The 23,996-nt window shown below is 38.2% G+C and overlaps 1 protein-coding gene across 2 annotated transcripts; it reads left to right on the top strand.

The window, feature by feature from the left end:
• Positions 1-17: 17 nt before the first annotated feature.
• LOC135220606 (crustacean calcium-binding protein 23-like) lies at positions 18-23,996 on the top strand. 2 transcript variants are annotated; one of them, XM_064257898.1, is made up of 5 exons: positions 18-175; positions 17,260-17,385; positions 19,988-20,165; positions 21,232-21,441; positions 22,121-23,996. In XM_064257898.1, the coding sequence occupies exons 2-5, from the start codon at positions 17,261-17,263 to the stop codon at positions 22,220-22,222; spliced, it is 615 nt and encodes a 204-aa protein (XP_064113968.1). In that variant the 5' UTR covers positions 18-175; position 17,260; the 3' UTR covers positions 22,223-23,996. The 2 variants fall into 2 exon arrangements, with proteins under 2 accessions (XP_064113968.1, XP_064113967.1); XM_064257897.1 differs by lacking the exon at positions 18-175 and adding an exon at positions 9,702-9,760.

Genomic DNA, 23,996 nt, shown 5'->3' on the forward strand with positions numbered 1-23,996 from the left:
TCAGGGCTTCACCCATTATTCTCGCCTTAACCCCTCCCCTAAAAGCTGCACGAAAGTGAATCAATCCATCGACGTGGTCACTCTCAGTGAGTGTCAGAGCTTATCCGGCAGCCTTCCAGGTAGTGTCTCGTCGCCTTTCCTCCTCCGTTCACCTCATTCAACCGTAACAAGCAATGTAAGTATACCCTCGTTTGTGCTCTTCCTTGTTTTGGGGATTCCCGGTCATGATTGAAGCGTTTTCTGGCTGAGCATTAGTATAAGCTTTAGATGAGATTTTGCTTCTGAAAGCGGTGTGTTCATTGAGCTGTGAAAGTTTCGGTATGTGTGGCTGTGCCTTAGAGAATTCACCTCGTGGCAGTTTGTTTACATTCAGCTGAGGCTTTTGTTGCCAGTGTGTTGTCCTGCCGCTGGACAATTTCGTTAGGTTATGACGTTGTTGACATGACGACAGACGGTGGCTCTTGTTTATCCACCTGGTCTGGGTTAAAACCTTTTAAATTTTTTGTTTCATATATATATATATATATATATATATATATATATATCTATATATATATTATATATATATATATAATTATATATATGTATATGTGTATATATATATATATATATATAGATATATTATATATATATATATATTATATATATATATATATATAAGCTTCTTGTAAGTAAAATTGTTCAAGATGCAGAGTTGAATCAAATAAATCAAGAAGACCAGAGTTATAAACTGTAGCACATAATCAGAGATTAAATACCAAAATGTAGTCTTAACATATCCACTACTTTTGCATTTGCAATTTCTACGAATTTGAACATCCAGTATGTTTGCCATATCACAGCAATGCAGGAAACAATATAATTTAATTCATCTCAATGTCTAGGTTACTTTTTCTCTCACTTAAGGAAATTTTGCGAAGAAGTACTGGTAATTCTTCTTAGAATGAAGAATTACGCAGTTTTAATCAATGCGTTGTGATGGAAATCGTAGTAGGCTCCTCAAGACTATAAAAGTTCCTGCATCGTTGCACCCGACAACGTTTTTCGACTAAAACGAGAATATAACAGCTTAAACGAGCTGCCACTATTATTAACCGTTTTTCGAAAGTAGATTTCAGTTGATTCAGCTGTTTTGAGCGGAGTATTTTGACAGGCAGGAAGGTGGTATAAACTTAGTCAAAGTTAAAAATGACCAGAGAGAGAGAGAGAGAGAGAGACGCATATCTGTTGTTTGGTATTTCGAATTTTTAAGGCCTGTCCACACCAAGAAACAAAGTTTGCAAACTGTTTGCAAACAATGTTTCCTCCCCAGACCTCAGTTGTCGTCAGGATGCTTGGTGCTGTGGCCTCTGTATTTTACTTGGCAGTTTTAATGCACTCGAGGAGGAAAAAAATAAATAAATAAAAATTAAATAAGATGTTTGAGAAAGGCTTTAGAAAAAAGAGCGTGTCACACACATAATATGCATGCATATCTACATATGAAAATATGAATATGTACATATACTCGTACATATGTTTAAGTACTTATGTAAGCATATTTATGTATGTATATGTATTTATATATACATACATATATACACTACATATATGTAATACATTCTACATGTGTATATATACATATACACACAGACACACTCAATTGTTTTCAATTCTGGATAGGAAACAATTATACAGTAAGCGTTTGCAAACAGTTTGCAAACTTTGTTTCCAAACAATGTTTCCAATGGGCTGAAAAGGTGATCAGCGAAGAGAAGAAACAGAAAGAAGCATCGGATCTTTCCAAGAGAGTTTTAGGGGTCGTTATGTAGGACTAATATTTCTTGGGGGTCATTATTTTTATGATATTTGCAGCCTTTTGTTTATGTTTTTACGGTCATCCCCAACGGGCTCGTACTCAAGACGCCGCGAAATTGGTGGATACATATCGGGTTGAAGCGCCTCAGTGGCGTAGTTGGTATGGTATTTGCTTCCACCTCGGTGGTCGCGGGTTCGATTCTCGGCCATTCCATTGAGGAGTGAGAGATGTGTATTTCTGGTGATAGAAGTTCACTCTCGACGTGGTTCGGAAGTCACGTAAAGCCGTTGGTCCCGTTGCTGAATAACCACTGGTTCCATGCAACATAAAAACACCATACAAACAAACAAACAAACATATCGGGTTGAAACCCTTTGGGGTCGCTATCTAGGAAAGATACGAAGCATCAGCTGATGTCAAGGGCGATAGGGTTCACCACCTGCTCACTGGGGTTCCAGTTTCGGAATTTAGGTTTCTCGATCTGGTAATCAATTGTTGATATGAGCAGTTTTCTTCCGGAAAAATTCTCATGAAATAAACGGTTTCATGGGTTCTTTCATGACAATGCAATCAATGAATAACGATGGAAAAATCAATCCCAAAATCATAAGACAATGTACGCCTGAGTGGCGTGCCACCTCGGTAGCCGCGAGTTCGATTCTCGGGCATTCCACTGAGGTGTTAGAGATGTGTATTTCTGGTGATAGAAATTCACTCTCGACGTGGTTCGGAAGTCACGAAAGCCGTTGGTCTTGTTGCTGAATAACCACTGGTTCCATGCAACGTAAAAACACCATACAAACAAACAAACTCTTTCCCAGGATTCCATCCATTGCACTCTTTCCCAGGATTCCTTTACACTGCATTTACCTGAAACGCGGTCTTTGAGAGGATCTTGTCTCCTGGTAATTTCCATAAAATTTCCTCTAGAGCATCTTCTTACATCCATAAAACATACTATATTGCACTCTTTCCCAGGATTCCTTTACCCTGCATCTACCTAAAACGCAGTTTTTGACAGGATTGTGCCTCCTGTTATTATTAATTTCCATAACATTTCGTCTAGAGAATCTTCTTACATCCATAAAACATACCAAAGCCTCTTTTCTCATTACATGTTCCCTATTTATTCCTTGTTTTAGATGTTCAGAACGGACTGTCATATCCAATTGTTGATTAGCTGCTGTGTCTGATTGTAGTCCCATTACTTCTAGCTTCCTGAAACACCATCACTTCCGTTTTGGTTTTATTCTCTTCAAGGTCACTGAAGGTTTAGACAGAAAGTGATTTTTTCTTTACTTTCTTGTCATACTTGAAATCTCCCATGTACTTCTCCCTCTGGCTTTGCTGTTATGGCCAAAATATATACTCAAGAAAGCTCCCATAACCCTTTCACTCTGACACTCACTAAGAACTTGACCTGTCCTGTCAATGAGGAAAGGTCTCGGTGATGTTCAGATCCACCCACGTCAGACCACTCAATATTCGATTCTTGTATATTCCCATTTAGAATCTAACCGACCCGGGGGTACTGCCGGCCCCCCCCCCCCCCTCTCTCTCTCTCTCTCTCTCTCTCCTCGATATACGACTTCCTTTGAAACTGCCAGATTCCTTCAAGTACACGAATCCTTACCTTTTGTGAAAGCAAACTTTAAATTTCCACCCAAATTATCTCTCTCTCTCTCTCTCTCTCTCTCTCTCTCTCTCGCTTGGGATCCTCTCTCAAACTTTCATCAATTGCTGAGTTATCTTGAAGCCGCTCTGCTTCAAACATTTCGAAAATATATCACTGTTCCCCCCTCTTCCTATAAGACTAGTCTGTCCGTATTTTAAGTCGTATTCTCAAGACAGCGTAATAGATCTACCATGCAATGGTACCTCATTGCCAAAAGATCTCAAGAAATTGAAAGAAATTACCATCTGCCTTTTCCCCTAAGATCGTTCCTCATTGCCAGTCGAAGTTCACATTTATGCCTACCTGGTAAAAGCTCCTCAAACTCCTCCGCCCCGTCTTGACATTCCGTAGTCCTTAATTTACGTGATTTTTACGCCTGCCGCAGTGAATTTTGTAAATCCTACAAAATTCTCTCCTTCCTCTAGTTAATTTTTTGTTTTGTTTCTTACCACAAATCTTCCCTGCTCACATTCCTACACCCCTACCCCCTCTTTTTATATTTTTTTATTTTTTGCTCTAGTTACCACCTACGAGGCCGGAGGTAGCCTTTCTATTATTGTGCCTTCGCTCCTTGTGTGAGACTAAATCTGCAACCAATAATCTATAAGGTGTATTACAGACCACTAGAGAGTGCGTCAGCCTTGGTTTCTCTGTTCTTGTTAAACAGTGCTTTTTTATGGCTAATAGTTCTGCTAATTTTGTATTGTTCTCTTTTCCTAATTTAGATGTCGACGTTTACTAACCCATTAGCCAGTGCCACTTTCATTTTTATTACCGGCTCCCTCCCTACTTACCTGGACTTTTACCAGCTCACTGGTTAGTTACACATTCTTCCATCCAGGCCAGCACCGATTATCACACTTCCGACCTTTACATACTACCAACAGTAGTATAGTTTTTAGCATCGCCAACTCCCCGGCTGTTACTGCTTTCATTCCTCATGATCTGTCTCTTGCCCTTCGTGCATTTAAGTATCCTCGTTATTTTCCTCTATTATTCGAAATTTATTTTCCCCCTGCTCCTGCTCTCCAGACAAATCTATATTTTTCAGTTAATTAAAACTCATGAAATGTTTCCGATCCATTTGTTTCTTGCAAATTTAACATATCTCTTGACCTCATTACTTCTGCGACTTATCTCTCTGCAGCTATTATTGACCTTACATTGCAGAAACACTCTGAAGGTTTCTACTAACTTCTTTACTGACACTATCAGACATAACATAACAAACGCCCATTATAGTAAGATTGTCCGTTTTAACGCCAGGAGTCACTTTCACGGTTGCTGTGTAGTTTGTGTTTTGCATGAATTTTCGGTTACGGTTTCCCACCTGTCCCTTGAAAGGGACGGAGACATATCGCCCATTAGGGGATGGGGTTTTGGGTGGAGGTAGAATGAAACACCATTATAAACCACCTTAGGGGTCTCCACTATAACCCTGTCAAGTTTCATGCCCATTAGACCAGCCGTTTGGCAGTGATTGAATGACAGACATAGCGCCCATTATGGTATGAAGATATATTTCTTGCGTATTCGTTTTTCGTTCCACGCTCGAGTATTGACCTAGCAAGCCTACTACGACACAGGCAACTCATAACAATCCATAGGGGTAAATATGAACGCGCTCTTACCGGCCACATTCCTTCGATCCAGCCAAAGTTTGCGGCGGCGGTGGGCGTTGCCCTTTCTTTGAGTAGATTTCTTCCGCGTCACCGTTTATCAAACGGGCGCAACCGCAGGACAGTTGAGACTGGTACTGTTGCTTACTTCCCCGAGTCATTTATGGACGCGAACGCATACCAGAATTTTTCTATTTTTTGCATGACATTGGGTATCAATGGGCTTTCGCGTGTCATAAATTTTTCTTTGCGCTCCACTACAATACAATTGTCCTTAACTGCAACAAGTGAGTAACAAATGGGAATTCACGACAGAGTTTTATGTTCAAGGCACAGTCTGTTGACGAACCGTGTCATGAACAGCGTCGCATTTGTTTAATTCACAGATCCAGTCCAGTTATGGAGAGTAAATCAATATGACAGGTAGACTTCAACGGTGGATTTTTGTCCATTATTGACGTAGCCTGCTTACGAGGTCACTGTGCTGTTCTGTAACAGTTTGTGTTGAGAACTAGGGTAGTAACTGTCTACCTTGGTGCCCGCTGTACAGATCACAGTATGTTATTATGTACTATATCGTATTTAGCAGAATGTTTAATCGTCTTTGGCCCTCTTCGCGAAAAAGCTTTATTCCCCTCGCACGCGTCAAAAGCGCTAAAACAGAGAGAAACAGATAATCTTCATTTTTCTCAAGTCCTGACTGCCTCGTCGCTGTCAGTGACTACTCCTGAATACTTACTTGGTTCAAGTTTCCGTCTAAACTTCGCATCTGATTTTTTCCCAATACTTTATATTAATAGTTTCTTTATCCAGATTTTATTGCAACTTTGTAGAAATTTAGTTGCATTTTTATTGCATTTTTTTTGCAGTGTTGCAAATTTTTTGCAATGTTTTTGCAATTTTGTCACAATTCTAACAATTGCAGCTTTATTACAATTTTATTCCAAGTAATATCCTCTTTTAGTTTATGTGGTGTTTTCTGGAACATTATTAAGGTGTTTGAAGACCCACAGATATGAACGCCAATATCCTGCTAACCAAAGCAACAATAACAACAATATTTTATGAGAGCAGCACTAAAGATCGTGCTGCTTCGAAATACTGCAGCGATTAAATGACGCACAACCCAGGAGCCATAGTCAAATGGAATCATATTACCAAAAACAATTAGAGAAGCAGATGAATACTTCTCAGTGAAGACAAAGTATTTATCATAATTATTGTTTTCATGATTGTGAGGAAAGGTGCGATTTTAGCTTCCTGGGAAAAAGATTAAATTTTATTTTTGAGTTAATATTCTAACGTCCAATAATATTTTAACATTCATTTGACATGGCAGATCGTATGAACTTCTTCGGTAATTGATGAGTTCATTTAGTTCTTGTTATTGAAATTCCGCAATGCACACACAAGCACGCATATATAATATATATATATATATATATATATATATATATATGCGTGCTTGTGTGTGCATTGCGGAATTTCAATAACAAGAACTAAATGAACTCATCAATTACCGAAGAAGTTCATATATATATATATATATATATATATATATATATATATATATATATATATATATTATATATATATATATACATCGAGCTACAAATGTCCTTTATTATCTAATTCGCTCTACATCGGAATTAATATATTTTTCATATATGTTAACCGAAGGGAAATTTTCAAGTCGATAAATCTCTTATCGACTAAAAAATTCCACTTCGGTTAACATATATGAAAAATATATTAATTCCGAGATAGAACGAATTAGATATTAAAGGACATTTGTAGCTCGATGTATGTATATGAATCACGGTAATGTGATATGATATATATATATATATATATATATATCTATGTATACCATATATATGCATATATATATGTATATATATATAGACATATACTATGTATATATATATATGATATATATATTATATATCATATATATATATATATATATATATATATATATATATATCTATATATATATATATATATCATATATATATATATATATATATAATCTCAAGTACTTGTGTGTATGTATATGAATGTGTATTACATTATGTATTTGTAAACGCTCATACCTACTCATATAATTTATATATATGTGTGTATGTATAGTAGTCCTATATATGTGTGTATATACATAAGTACATACATTTATAATATATGCGTGTATACTTACACACGAGGGTTTAATACCATAGCATGCTTCAAGTGATATCTTCCACACTGTTTATAGCTCTTGGCACCAATAACATTGATAAATCAAGAGTCTCCCTCATAAATTGTTGAAGAAAATAATGCCAAGACGAGCTGTGCATAGCAAGCAAGGAACGTTGCTTGATGCATGCAAACGACGCCTCCACTTTTGATTCCGTTGCTGTAATTCACGACAGAGCCCCGTAGGGAGGTAGCACAGTCATTTAACCTCACGCGGCGCACCGTAAGCGTTACTTAAGATTATTGCTTTTATTATTGCTTATTATTCCTTATTGCTATTATTCCTTTTTCTTCCGTCTTACTAGTCCAACCTCTCTTAACATTTGTTTCATAGCGCAAGTGCGAGGCTTTTCACCTGTTACACCTTTCAAACTTGTCTACTCTCAATTCCCATTCCAACGCCGAATGACCTCATAGGTCCTAGCGCTTGGCCTTTGGCCCAAATCCTATATTCCATTCACGACAGACGAAGCTGTTGTTGAAGGTGAATCGTCGTCGTGTGAGTATTGGGGTTTCTCTCATTTCTTGGTAAAGAGGCAGAGCGAAAGAAAATGCCTTTGGAAATGGAATGAAAAATTTGATTTCATATTATTGCCAAGAGACAGTAGGATAATACAGCACATAAGAAAGAACGACTGACTATGCATTTTATTTTCTTCAAAGCATTTGGTTGAATCCAAGTTAAGTCTATCTCAGTTTAACCAGACCACCAAGCTGATAACAGCTCTCCTAGGGCTGGCCCGAAGGATTAAAGTTTTTTACGTGGCTAGGAACCAATTGGTCACCCAGGATAGCGCCTCAGTGGCGTGGCTGGTTTGGTGTTTGCTTCTCCCCTCGGTGGTCACGGGTTCGATTCTCGGCCATTCCATTGAGGAGTGAGAGGTGTGTATTTCTGGTGATAGAAGTTCACTCTCGACGTGGTTTGGAAGTCACGTAAAGCCGTTGGTCCCGTTGCTGAATAACCACTGGTTCCATGCAACGTAAAAACACCATACAAACAAACAAACAAACAAACCCAGCTGCGGGACATACGGCTTATTGTGGGATCCGAACCATATTATATCGAGAAATGAATTTCTATCACCAGGAATACATTCCTCTGATTCCGCGTTGGCCGAGCGCGAAAACCAGTCGTCCAACGAGGAACTTGTTTGAATCCAGACCTTCATGTACGAGTGTAGTCGAAGTGATTGCATTCCAGGAAATACATTCGATGAGTTTCGTCTTTTATATTGTTCTTTTGAACATGAAACTAAGCGATCAATTAATTCATTCCGGCTGATTCAGACTCCGTGTACAGTAAGTCACTTGATATCGCTACAACAAGAGATTTTTCCAGTAAATCTTCGAGGTTTATCTTCATTTCTCTCCTTGACAGAAATCTGGCTGCACTAGAGTGGGGAGAGCGTGATACTTGGTTAAGAAGAACATTGATAACAATGGAAACAAGACACCAATGACTGGTAATAAATAATGGTGGTTAAGTCACCAACAGTTCAGTCTTAGCCCTCATTCAAAAATAGATGATTTGCCGGAGACAACCCGAAGAAAGTAAATTTGCTGGTAGTTCAGTATTTGAGTTCAAAATGAAACAAGTAAAAAAGTTTTCTGTACAGCTTATAATGCGCTATGAAATTCTCAGCCAACTCCATTAAACTCTCAGCCGCGGCCCTGGAAACTTTCAGCCACTGCCCAGCTGTGGCCTGTGTTGTTGGCACCTACAGACGCACGCTCATGGCTAAATTTAACTGCAAATCAAATAAGAACTACTGAGGCTAGAGGGCTGCAATGTGGTTTGTTTGATGATTGGAGGGTGGATGATCAACGTACCAATTTGCAACTCTCTAAGCTCAGTAGTTTTTTAGATTTTAGGGCGGACAGACAAATAGCCATCTCAATACTTTTACAGTAAACTAAAAGCATTAAAACTCCCGTGTCAATGGAGGGCAGTATGTGAGTCGTATTTGGATGACTGCAAAAGATAGGTATGAATGAACACTTTTCGGTTTTGCAGGTTTGAATGCTGCTGTAAGAGTCTAATTGCAATCTCTTTCTGGGTTCGTCGTGACATTTAGGATTTCAATGTGCCAACATCATCTCAGTGAAGAATTTTAACCGGAGGTCAGAACTTCAAATGCCAAAAGGAATCACACACAGACCAGTTTATTAAATTAAAAAGCTCGGATAGATCGAGGAGAGCAAAAGGGATATGTTTGTATTTGCGCCATTTCTGAGAGTAAGTTAGAATGAGTCATGTTAAGGTATATAATTATCGAAAAGCAGCATAAGATTGTCCAGTGGAAATTGGTTTTCTTTAAAAGGGGCAAAAGAATAATAAAATCCGTCTTTTTTCTTTTTTCAGCTAAGAAGAAAATACTTCAGTTACAAGATGTCCGACCCCTTCACGTCCTCATCGCTCTATCGGATCCAAAGGTCTTGTTTCTAAAGCTGACCTTCATCGTTTTTGGACGAGGTCCTCCATTACCAATGAAATTTCGTATCGTTTTCCCGTGGTTGTTATTGGAACGTTTTTATATCGTCCTCTCTCTCTCTCTCTCTCTCTCTCTCTCTCTCTCTCTCTCTCTCTCTCTCTCTCTCTCTCTCTCAGATTTAGATTTCCACTTTTGTTCTATTGCATTTATAGTGTGATAAGCAGTGATTATTCTCTTGACATCATGATTGGATTTTTCTTCGTCCTATATCACTGGAATTAGACGTCTGTAGACTGCGGTATTTTAAAGCCATTAAATACTTTTTTTTCACTCGCGTTATAAAACTATCAGTTATACGTGCAAATTTCTCTCTCTCTCTCTCTCATATAATATATATTATATAGATATAATATATATATATATATATAATATATATATATATAAATTATATATATATTGTGTGTGTGTGTGTGCGTGTGTGGGCAGGTTTGAAATGTGGAAGCTATTAAACCATTGTCCAAGCTTCCTGGAAGGTCTCAGGAGGGCGAGGAATAAATATTGATTGTGCTCAGTTGCAGTTGTGTTCGACCTTGGAAGAAAACAAGTCGCAACTTTTCATCCTTCTCCGCCATTCCTTCCTCCCTGACGTATTAGTTCTTTTATTTTATTCCACAATTCATCATCTCTCCTGACGCATTCTTGCTTATCATACCCACTGGGCGCCTTTGCTGAGAAACCACACCTCCTTAAAGTTATCTGTGCCGTAGGCATTCCTTATAAGGGTCTTTGCAGTGTCCCTTCGGCCCCTAGCTGCAACCTATTCCATTCCTTTTACTGTACCTCCGTTCATATTCTCTTTCTTCCATCTGTCTTTCCACCTTCTCCCAACAATTTTTTGATAGTGTAACTGCGAGGTTTTCCTCCTGTTACACCAATCAAGCTTTCTTGCTGTTAGTTTCCGTTTCAGATCTGAGTGACCTCATAGGTCCCAGCGCCTGGCCTTTGGCTTAAATCCTACGTTCTATCTATCTTAAACAGTTATCATTTATGATGTTAAAGTTGAATTTTCCACGGAAATATCACGAGCCACTCAGGATGGAAAACATCAATTTTCCCTTCATCAAATTCTTTTTTTAACCACCATGTTGCTCTGTGCAACACAGGTTCTGGTACATCTTTTGTTAAAACAGCAATAATCACAATCTCAAAGTCATTATTATTATTATTATTATTATTATTATTATTATTATTATTATTATTATTATTATTGGAAGTTTGAGGGGCTCAGCATAATCCTGCTCTATACATTGCATTTTGTAGGAAATAAGTGTATCGCCACTTCGTGGTACGTGTTTGAGTTTTAGGAAATAATTTAGATTCCTTCCACGGGTAACTGACCTCATGATGACCACGCTGCGGCCTTTGTAGCGGGCAAATATATTTCCACAGCACCCAAGTACACTTCCCTCTCACTTAATCTATATTTTTTAGTGCTTCGTCCTTCCAACTGCTAAAGGTGCGTTCACACGGTCGAACAATGTCCGACTGACAAACATTGTTACCATATCATAGGCGAAGCAGGATGACGTTATAAGCGTTGAAACGATGGAAGTAGATCTGGCAACAAACTGTGGTACCAGTTGAGGTTGTATACCACTGTTTTTACTCTGCTCACTAGGCAAAGACCGGCAGACAATTGTTAATTGGTAATAATGTTTGTCCGTCGGACATTGTTCGACCGTGTGAACGCACCTTAAGTATTCCGTTAGTCACCTCTGTATTTAATCATATTCTTGGCTCGTTTCCTACAATTATCCTAGTAAATGGCCCGTTTGCGTGTTCCAGTAATAAGAGTTAAAAATGAGCGCCATTACTAGTGCCTAGTGATTGTCGTTATAAATGTGATAATCAGGTGTTTGTGCTTTGATTGACAGTGCTAGTGCCAATCAAAAAGACAGTCGAGCGATCTATCTTGGAAGCGAATAAAAAATCAGCCCTATTCAAGATATTTTTATGTGGATCATTGCCGTCTTCAAGCCTCATGATTTTCTGTACCTAACTGTTCACATGAACGCAACTCGACAATGGTTTTATGGATTTTAAAGCAAGTTTGGGCTTCAGGACGGCTCTAAGATGGTACGTTAGCAGCTATATGACTGAAGAATCGGATTGAAAGGTATAGCAATAGATGGGTACGCCTAGGGAGTAGTGTGTTTATTGTTTCCGAGATGGTATCGGATGATCAGTACGTGAACGATGGAATTCTGAAAAAAAAAGGAAGACGACGACAGTCCTTGATGGCAAGGGACGGGAGGCGCGCAGTTTATACATCTTCCAATCTATCTAACGGAGTTAGATCGAGAAAGTCTGCCATGAAATGGAAAATGTCTCCCTAGTAAAAGACGCTCAAAACGCACGCACGCACATATGTCTGTGATGGTTGATGACTCTTCTGTACACGCATACAAAGCAGCTGGTAGTACATATTGCGAAGTTTTCCGTTCAAGAAGTTCATTCTTGATTCATCATCTAGAGTGACGGTAGTAATAAACGGAATATGGTATTTAGTAGCATACACACACAGATATATATATATATATATATATATATTATATATATATATATAGATATATATATATATATACATATATATATTATATAATAATATATATATATTATATATCATTAATATATAATATATATTATATATATATATAATATATAATATTACATACATATATCTCAAACGCAGGCATCTGTGAACACCGTAATATTTGAGCAAGCCTTTTAAAATGCATTTGTAATGGTAATAGTAATTGATGCAATAATGCAAAATATGACATAGTTCTATCTGGAAACAAGTCACTTATGAACCAGAAAATTAAGCCACTGAATATAACATTCTCTTTCGAGCAAGAAGGTATCATTTCTAGGCCAATGTTTTAGCTGAAGGGATAGATGACTACCAAAGTTTGTGTTTCAGAATCGAAAAATGAGTTCATTAGTGCACATTTTCAGGGCAAAAAAATAAGTAGCGTCTCGCTTTGTTTTGGCACCTAATTATACCTCGTTTTTAAATGGCACAAAAAGAAACAGCAAAAAAAAATAAATAAATAAATAAAAACGTCTTCTCTTTTAATGTTTGGAGCCAGGATTAAATCTGAATGACCTCACTTAAAAGAACAAAACAAAGCCGTTAGAAGATGCGTGACCCGATTATCTCCGTAACCCCAGGTGTGATGTCATACTGCGGCAAATAAGAGAGAGAAAGAGAGAATGGGGGAAGGCGGTGAAAATAGCTATTAGTCTATAACTATAGCAGAACTTCCGGTACAATTTCCTGATGATCAATAGTTTGGTGTTTGCAAAGTGTAAACATATCCAACGATTTCTTATCTCTGAGCTGGTCTAGTTGCTTGAAGAATTATAGACGATCAGGTTCACCGGCAAAGTCAACTCAGGCTCACGTTCAATATTTAATTGAATTCGGAATGATCCTGCACCTAATGGGAATAATTTTAGGGCTCAAAGTGTTGGCCTTTTCATGGTTAGGACAACAATCAGTGTTTCCGGCTGACGAAAGAGAAATGAGAGTCGTCTTCTTATCGGAAAGGCCCAGAAATGTTTCGAATGATAAGCTTAACAGAAACTAGTTTAGATCGATTTACATACCAATCAAATGCCTCGCATTTCACAGAACTGCAGCCTAATGGAACGCTTAGATTTACCGACCATCCGGAGACATTCTTTGAAATGGGACGAATCTATATTTCGTCTCGTGTTCCCAGGTACTTTAGGGATGGCTGAAGTTGTCACTGCGATAAATTGATGAAACAAAATGGTCTGAGACTCTCTCAGATTGCATTGCTCGTGAAGACGTTGGTAAATCGAAGCAATGATCGATGACGGGGCGGGGTGGGGAGGTGGGGGGAAGAACGTAATCATTTCAATCGAGGGCAACACGCAACTTGGACATACGTGGCACTCGTGTACCTTCGTCTAAGCTTCTGCTTTTTCGACGACATTTATACATTGTTAAGCGAAACAATAGAATGACAATAATTGAATTGCCTTCACGAAAACTAATAGCCGAGAAAACTGCTGAATAACTAATACAAATATATATGAACATTCCGAAGTCTTAATAACAAGAATCACGTCAGACACGTGAGTATTATCACCGCATGCCATACGATGTCACGGGATCTCTCACTGGTCATGACACTGAAGACACGAAAAGTTGAATGGTGTCAATTGGTGGATATAGTAGGACACACACACGCACACACACACTCTCTCTCTCTCTCTCTCTCTCTCTCTCTCTTCTCTCTCTCTGACGTCCTATCTCCGCGAGTCAACAGAATACGTGACGCGAGGCTCAATATAAACACGCAAACAGGATCCTGCAATGAGGTTCCTTCGATAAGAAAAGGCGATTAGGTGGAGGGGAAGGCGCGAGGTGACCCCGATTTCTTTTTTCTGAGTATTGCTGCCTGAATAAAAGGGCCTCGCGACGGGACAGGTGCCTTCGTTTACCCCTGGTGATAAAATTGGTCGATGTTAAATTATTCCTCGCTTTTTAGCGCTCAGAAACAACGTTGTACATTAATGGGTTTTAATAATTAAGGAGGAAGTTTCATTCCCCATTAAATGAGTTCATGAGTTCGTAAACGAACTCATGCTCAGACACACTCGCACGCACACACACACGCTATATATTATATATATATATATATATATATATAGATATATATATATATATATATATATATATAGAACCTATCTAGCTATCTATATATGCATACATATACACGTAAATATATATATATATATATATATATATTATATATATATCTAATTATAATATATATATATTTATAACATTTAATTTTAAAAAAGTAACTTAACTCATTAGAGATAGTCATGAAACCAAGCTGCAGAAGAATGTTACCCGAGTGCAGGTGGTGGGTTATAACTTGTTTACGACGGAGGAAAGGGTCCTTTTGTTTTGGTCGAATTACGATAATTTCTGGATTGTCTGCAATGCTCAAGGTGTAGTTCACTTCAGCCTTTTGAATTTTCATCACTACATTGTAGAACTGTACGACCCTTCAGTTTTGGAACAATTTTTGGTCTTTTGGCTGATATTAAATCTTTTGTATCATTAGGTCAAGTTTGTTGCATGAACGTCTACTTCAGTAATTGATCAGTGGAAAATTTACAATCTGTGGAGAATAATGCTGCATCTAGTTCTCTTATTTGAATGGCGTGTACATTAAGGAGTGAATTGTATTCATGACAAGAATTAACAGGCCGAAGAACAAACTGACGAAAAGAAATGTGCTCAAGAGATATCATAGTCTTACTTTTATCTGAATTATATATTGATTTTTCCCGAAACTGGATGTAGTTTATAAACAGAACAAGAGTATCGTATATTTATTTTCTCCAATCTGTTTCTGCTTTCTATCTGGCCTTTAAGTTAAGTATATCTTAGTTTTACCAGACCACTGAGCTGATCAACATCTCTCCTAGGGCTGGCCCGAAGGATTAGATATTTTTACATGGCTAGGAACCAACTAGTCACCTAGCAACGGGACCTACAGCTTATTGTGGGATCCGAACCACATTTTATTGAGAAATTAATTTCTATCACCAGAAATACATTACTCTGATTCCATGTTGGCTGCGCTGAATCTGGCCTTTAAAAGCTTCCAAGAAATGGGGAAATATTTCCGATCACATTTGCTAACAGAGCACTCATTCATCCTTGTTCGACTTTCTAAGGTGGTTGGAATACCGCATTTGTGACAACACTTCCTACTGGAGACTGTGCGTCTTACTTTGATGCGCGTTTGCCCAAAATATCAAAGGTGACTCATTCCTTTTGCACGACATTCTGTGCTGTCCTGTGAAATGGTTACTTCTTTTGAAAGCTGGGTTAACTAATAACAGAGGAATGCGATTTGCAAAAAGATGAACTCTATAAATCAGGCGATTTTTAAGAAGAAAAATTAAAATACTATACTCGTCCAGCTTACTTTTCTTGATTCATTTTATTACAGGTGGCAGTGATAAACATCCCAGTTCATTGCCTTCTTACATAACAGAGAGAGTGGGGCACGATTTTCTGCAGCCGAGGTTTCTAGGAATTCAAAGTTCGGGCAATTTATGTAATTACATACTGTGAAGAGATGCATTCCTTCACGTCAAGCAGAGGGAATCATTCCCTTAGGTCCAAAGGAACAGTCTTCTCTTACACTGTAGCAGTCTTTCCGTGCGAACGCAAGCTCACATTCCAGTGTTGCTCATTGGTTGCATATTTGACCAACCGCTGAGTAGAGAGAGGTCGATGTTCGTGTTGACTAGGAAAATTTAAGTGTAGCTTGAGCCTCTCTCTCTCTCTCTCTCTCTCTCTCTCTCTCTCTCTCTCTCTCTCTCTCTCTCTCTCTCTCTATTGGTTGTTTTCGCCCTCTGCAGAAAACTTTCAGTACAATAAATTTAGATGTCTTAATTGACGATTTATCTAAGTAATTCTCTAACTCGTTTGATCAAAAGGTTCTTTTTAGTTAGCGCCGGCGCGAAAATTTTAATATTTTTTATCTAAACAGTTATAGACGTTTTCTTATCATCATCATTTCCCTAAGGTTCGTCCGTAAATACATAAAGAGCAACGCGTAAGCTACAGAACTTTACATTGGGTTGTCAAATGAGAGTAATTAGGCACAAGCCTTTCCGCTGTTCAGTCGGGTGGGCGTTATCGACGCGGTGTCAGGCGAGAACACCTAATGACCCCATTTCCCTTCCAAGTTCCATTATGCACACTGCCCCCGATATTTTTCGTCGTTATGATATATTCTACTTCTCAGACACTCTACCCAATCGATGGGTCGACAATCGCCTCTTCATTACGTCTGAAATGTTGGTTATTGCCTTCGCGGTTTCTCAATCTGGTCGTTTCGTGACACTTTCTCGTTTGAAATGGAGCCTTCTTGATTGACATAGTTCCTCCGTTAGGGTTATAAATTCTCTCTCTCTTTCATATTCACCCCCGTAAGGGGGGAGGGTGTTTAGTACCGCCAGTGCACCTCATGCGGTGCAATGTAGGCATTACTTGAGGTTATTTGCAATGTGATTTTGGGCCCCTTTCGTTCCTTTTACAGTACCTCCTTTTATATTCTCTTTCTTACATTTTTTTTCAGCCTCTCCTAAGAATGGATTCATAGTGCAACTGCGAGGCTTTCCTCCTGTTACACCTTTCAATCCTTTTACTGTCAATTTCCTTTTCAGCGCAGAATGACCTCATAGACAAGAGCAATTGGCCTCTGGTCTAAAATCTATATTTTATGCGATTTATTTCACAGGTTCCCATTTCCCCGTGTTAGGTTCAACTGAATGGTGTCATTTTTTCCGCATGATATGCTCATTTCAATGCCTCATTTGTTCTTTAAATAAGATTTAGATAATGATTGCTGAGTTTGTCTTTCACTCTCTTTGCAGCATGACTCGCGAGGATGCCATGAAAGAGGCCTGCGCCCATGAGGCTGAACACGCCCATGATCCCCTGGAGAAGTTGAGGTGTCTGGTTTTGACCCGAGGATACGACAGCATCCTTCAGTTTGGAAAGTAGGTGGTTTGCTCTCGAGAAATGTTGTTGTTGGGGATTTAATCTTCTTCTTTCCCACTTTTATCCCTACATTAATGGGTCGGTTGCCTCATGCGCCCTCTCCATTTCCTATCAAAGGCATCAATTCTCCAAACCTTCTCTTCATGTTATCCTTCACTTTATCTCGCCATCTCATTCTCGGTCTCCCTCTCGATCTCTTTCCTCTAACAGGTTCCTCCTAAGCCCTCTTCAGTCCCTCCTCGTTATCCATCCTCAACACATGCCCATACCATCTCAATCGTGCCTCTCTTATCACCTCTGTTAATCTTTACTAAGCCTGCCCTTCTTCTTATTCCATCATTATCCAATCTCTCAAGCAGCGATATTCCCATAATCCACCTCAGCATTCTCATCTCTGTTCTCCCAAGCTTTACTTCCTCTTCTCTTCTTAGAGCCTATGTTTCTGCTTCATACATTAACACTGGTCTTGTCACTGTGTTATAGATCTTGACTTTTTGCTAGATTGGCATTTTCTTACTTGCACGATTTACAAAGTGAAAACTGGCAGTAGGTTTCCGTAGAGTTCTGGACATTCTTCAGACCTGTCACAGTAAGATTGTGAAACCAGGGATTTCACGCAATACCTGTCAATTTTAGGGAATTCGTGAGATAACTGATTCACTTAGGAACATTTGATCCCTAAGGTGAGGGCGGGGGCGGTTGTTAGTACTAAACACAACGAAACATTGTACTACTACATGAAAATGGGCGCTCTCACGTCAGGCCCCTCACTGAATTCCTGGAATATTATATATATATATATATATATATATATATATATATATTATTATATATATATATATATATATATATATATATATATATATATATATAGTGCTTCACATAAATTGTTGGCATCGCAATTCCACTGCACATACTGTATATTATATATATAGTAATAAAAGTATATGTATATATATATATATAATATATATACTATACTGATATATATATATATATATAATGTATATATAAATATATTATATATAATATAGATTATATATATAAATATATATATATATATATATATGTATATATATATATAATGTATATATATATATATATATATATATATATATATTATATAATTCATTAAAGAAATGCAGGCGCTTATACTATTTTTGGAATTAGCCTGCTAGTTCGAAAGTGTTTGTTTGTTTGATATCGGAGACTATCCATCTATGTATAAAGATTTGTGCCCCCCACCCTTGGAAAATATGCTGCCGGCGTCCATGTTACCATGAACCAAGATTTCACGAATTCCATGAAAATTTCAGGGATTTTATGAAGTCCCTGGTTTCGCAGTCTTACTGTATACAGTTTTTAGGCAATGGATGGACCATATTCGCATGCCATGAATAATCATTAGAGGTCTTTCTTGTTCATGAAATAATTCACTATTTGGATTAAAGTAATAAAACACTGAGTGTTTGAACTGCGTCTTCTATGACGTTTGAATAATGCCTGCCTGTAGAAGACAAGGAATCGTTCATTCAAAGAAATCGAATAACCTTCAGTTTGCAACCTGTCATGGATTAATTCCATTGTGACAACATCGGAGAAACAGGTGGACTTCTTTTCTATTATAAGAAGAATGACTTAGGGGGCGCAATTTGCTCGAAAATTGATCCGTACAAATTAAATTGGTCTCTGAATTTAAGGATTGCATCGACACCCCAAATACCGTGAAAATTATGAATTTTACCTTTGCAGAAGCTAATTAGGTCGAATTTACTTTGCACTTTTCCTTAAATTGGACGTTATTTAATGCGTATATTGTATTATATGACAACTGCTCTTCATCACAAATTAAGTTCCTTTATACAGACTACGAGAACACATTCTCGGTATGATTGTTCGGACCTTTTCGAACTAAGTGCGTTGTACAGTTGTTCCATTCTGTTTCATCTATTTATTTCATGAAAGGATATTTTGTTTTCATTCTGATTTTGAGAGCAATTTTTAATTTACAGTAAGTCTTGGCAATGAATAAGAGTCCATGTACGTATATCCATACTGATGTTAATACTTCCTATGAGTTAACTCTCGTGTTGCTGGCAGTACAAGTAATCTTCTTGACACTATTTTAGTTTAGTAACTGACAGAATGAAGTGGTTTATTGATTGATCAATAGATTTATTATATATTTAACTGTTCCATTAGTCGAACAACCTGCTCACTGCTTTACCTCTCTTCTCTGTAAACAAATGTCTATATTTTTGTTGATCGCATGAGAAATAATGTCTCTTGGGTTCTGTTCTCTACCACGTCTATTCCTCATCTTTATCCGAGGCTTGTGTTTCTTGGCCTATTTCGGTTTCCCTCCTGTGATAGAACTTTGTAAATAAGTTTTGTAATGTCTCATTTCTTGTGGAAAGAGTAAACTTTCAAAATAAAAGTCTTGGTGCCTTGAAAGATATCTTTCGAGTCCTTTACATATGTGTGTTCTCCCGTTTCTCCTTTATACAAGACAGTGTTTCAAAGCCACACAGGTAATATAAAGTTTGTCGTCATAGTTTCCAGGTTTTGATAGTCTGCATAAACATCGAAATGGTTTTCCAGAATGTTCAGAAGACTGGACGAAGATAAGAACCTTACTCTCTCCAAAGAGGAATTCTTGGACGTCCTGAATCAGTTTGGCTTGGACATGAGCTCAGACGAATTTGCCGAAGTTTACGCAGCTTTCGACGAGGATGGAACCGGCTCCATCAACTATAATGAGTTTCTAGATAAACTCAGGGTAAGAAGACGGACAGAGAGAGAGAGAGAGAGAGAGAGAGAGAGAGAGAGAGAGAGAGAGAGAGAGAGAGAGAGAGAGAGAGAGAGAGAGAGTTCTTTTTTGCACCAAGTTGTGTCCGTTTGATTATTTTGGTTTGAGGATACTAAATCGATTGTTCTTCATAATATTTCTAATAATAATTATATCTGGTTAGACGGATTAGCATTCTAAACAAAGCGATGTAGTGTACAGGCCCATATTTATAGAAAAGGACATTCCATAGGAACGTTGTCGTAAAAGATCTCGATTAAATTTTAAGTGAATGCTTGATGAAAGCGAGTAACTTCCACGGCTACGCCCTCTTAATCAAGTCTGCCTAATTGAATTTCTCTAACGCATGATATTTTTGTCTGAGACACGACAGCAATATTCAAAACCGTGCGTGGCACAAAGTTTTTTTGTCCTAAGATTAATGATTTAGAAGACTCGTTTTTGGCCTGAGTATAGACCCACTTCTGAAAGCACGCACCCAATTTTGCGTGTAGGCTAATGGTAGCATGTGTGAGTGAAAGTGCCTGACCTCGAACGTTTGTTTTTAACTACGGTTTTGTTGTCGCATTTCTGTCGCAACAACATATGCTACGGAACTCAAAGCATTCAGAATAGCAAAAACTTCATTCACTAAAACATTCATAGTTCCTTGTTGGACGAGTGGTTTTCGCGCTCGGCTACCAATCCGGTGGTCCTAAGTTCGATTCTCGGCTCTGCCAACGCGGAATCAGAGGGATTTATTTCTGGTGATTGAAATTCATTTCTCGATATGATGTGGTTCGGATCCCACAATAAGCTGTAGGTCCCGTTGCTAGGTGACTAATTGGTTCCTAGCCACGTAAAAATATCTAATCCTTTGAGCCAGCTCAGTGGTCTGGTAAAACTAAGATAGACTAACTTTTAACTAAAACTTTCATGGCTCGGCACCAGAAGACTGACAGACTTATAATTTATGTGAAGATTTGCTGATGAACTCAAAATCCCGCAGAAGTTATAAAAAAAAATTAATTCCCAGACAACCGCAATTCTTTCGCAGCCTGAAATGAACGAGGCGAGGATAGAGATCGTGGAGGAGGCCTTCGCCAAGCTGGACGAGAGCGGCGACGGGGTCGTCACGCTGGATGACGTCCGCGACAAGTACGACGCCTCTCACCACCCAAAGGTCCTCTCCGAAGAGGCCACGGAGGACGAGGTCCTGCTCAAGTTCATCGGGAGGTTCGAGGCAGGAGTCAGCGAAGACGGGAAGGTCGGTTTCCAATTGCTTCTTCTTCTTCTTCTTCTCTCTCTCTCCTCTCTCTCCTCTCCGGCCTTCTTCTCTCGTCTCTCTCTCTCTCTCTCTCTCTCTCTCTCTCTCTCTCTCTCTCTTAACACCCCCCCCCCACACACATTTAGGTATGTATATATATACATATACATATATATATACGTAGTGTATGTATGTATATATATACATACATACATACACTATGTATGTATGTAATACACTAATGCATAGTTTTCCCCTGGGACAATTTGATTGAAAGCAGTTGATTTAGTGGCATCAGCTAAAAATTCAGATTGCAATACGATGTTCATAGTATTTTCATAAACTTAAGTTTATAATTCTCTAAAATATATATGTCCCAATTTGCAAATAACTTACAAAGAGGTGATATTGTATGAAAAGGGTGTAGTTGCAACATGCATGCACTATTTGTGCATGTATGGCTATGAAAGTGGTAGTATACGTTTGTATGAAATATCAGCAGTGAAAGCAAATAAATATGCAGTTGTCAGCCTCTATAAGGAATTGTACTTGTGCTTCACTGCGGGCTCCATTATCCATAAACGAACCACCCACTTTTATTCCTCAGCTTTTCTTAATCATGTAAGGACTCATTAGTAATAAAAGAACTCACGTAAACGAGGTTCTTCCTTTTTTTCAGGTAACAAAAGACGAGTTCCTCGACTACTATTCTGGCCTCAGCAAATCCATCGATGATGACGAGTATTTCATCACCGTCATCAAGAACAGCTGGAAACTTTAAGCAGGGAAGGAGATCTCGGATGGACAAGTGTTCGTTCAAGCATAGCTGTACCCTACGATTCTTTTTTAGTCAGTCACTTTCCTGATTGTTACTCTCTTATTTTATTCGTTTATTTAGCCATCTATTTACTTCTTGGCTTCGAGTGCAGATAAGTTAGTTATGGGTGCCTCGTGACTGAAGGATAATTCTTATTTTCCACCGACAGGGGTTGGTGGACTAACTGGGAAATGATTGTATTTTTTTGTCGGCTGATGAGATGGGCTGCCAAGGAAATTATTTCGCGATCAATCCTATTTGTTGTTTAGATTTTTGAGGTATTCATTATGAACCACAAGAACGCAAATCTGAAGAATAACCTGCTTTTCATTCTGTCCACTGTGCTTGTCAATAAACACCGAGAGGGTAACACCCAAAACCTCCTTTCTGTGAGTGACTTGATTTTCCTTTCATGGGGTAATCAGCTGTTTTTTTTTATATGCTAACTGTTGCCACATAGATTGGAAGAATTGCTCGTTAACTGATAAACGTTTCGAGCAACGTTCCGTTTATCTCTCTAAAATTGTTTAACTTTTGCTTGATATTATGAAGCCTCTTTGTTATTTAGCTGAAGAAGCTGGCAAATCTTTCCAGATGACCGCAGGAGTTCGGAACTGGATTTAATGGCTAAGTTTCAGAACCGCCGTTGACCTGAAAGTAAGAAATGTCAACATAAATAACTTCTTATAGCTTTTACCAGAAAGAGCAGCAGTGATGACTGACATAGGTATAAAAGAAAAGCGTTCGCATTGCGAGGAACAAGTCCTCATGAATATCATAGTCGTATCTGAGATCTGTTTATTGCTTGCAATTTCTTCAATTAAAAATGGAGGAGGTGGCCAATCAGCTTCAGTGACCGTGGTTGCAATATCTACATCGAGTCTGGAAAGTGAAAAGAGGTGAGAGAGAGAGAGAGATGAGAAGATGGAGGGAAAATGCTGCCGAGAAAATCTGCTGAAACAAATGATGTTATTTATGTGACAGCTTATCGGAAGGATATGTCGGTGAATGCTCTCAATGAAGTATTATTTTCGTCATGGCTCTAGTTAAGATATACAGTACACCTTACTAGAGCGCTTTTGTCATTTCCAGACAATAAAGCAAATCAACATTAACGATAAACCTTTGCCGGTCTTAGTCAACCAATTCGCTCGTAACATGTTGACTGGTCGAGCTTTTCGTGTCTTTTTAAATCTTGCTGATCGTGGTTCTAAGTTGACAAATCCCTCTGCAGATGTCATTTCCCGTTCGCTCTGTTGCTTCCCGGTTATTGATTAACGTACGTTTAATTCCAGCATCACGCCATTAATGGTCATCGATGTCATTATTGGCAGTGTTGGTGTCTCCTTGGACCTCCCTGATTCTCGTCCTTAATTTGACTACTACTACTACTACTACTGCTTCTACTGTTGACCTCTTGTTGTGCGACTGACCAAAAACTCTTGTTGCTTCGGATAGAAGGAAATCATCAATTTCCCTTTGTTTATTATTATTATTATTATTATTATTATTATTATTATTATTATTATTATTATTATTATTATTATTATTATTATTATTATTATTATTATATTGAACGGTTTTAAAATGCATCATGAAATCCATCCAGAGGGAATGATACTTAGCTTATACTTCATCTGCAATGCGATATGTATTCAGACTTCAGTGTACTGTTATTTTAAAATTCGACACCAATCTCACTGATCAGTGTTAATCGGTCAATAAAGTTAAGGATAAA

Source organism: Macrobrachium nipponense, chromosome 2 (assembly GCF_015104395.2).
Source record: "Macrobrachium nipponense isolate FS-2020 chromosome 2, ASM1510439v2, whole genome shotgun sequence".
Lineage (NCBI taxonomy): Eukaryota > Metazoa > Arthropoda > Malacostraca > Decapoda > Palaemonidae > Macrobrachium > Macrobrachium nipponense.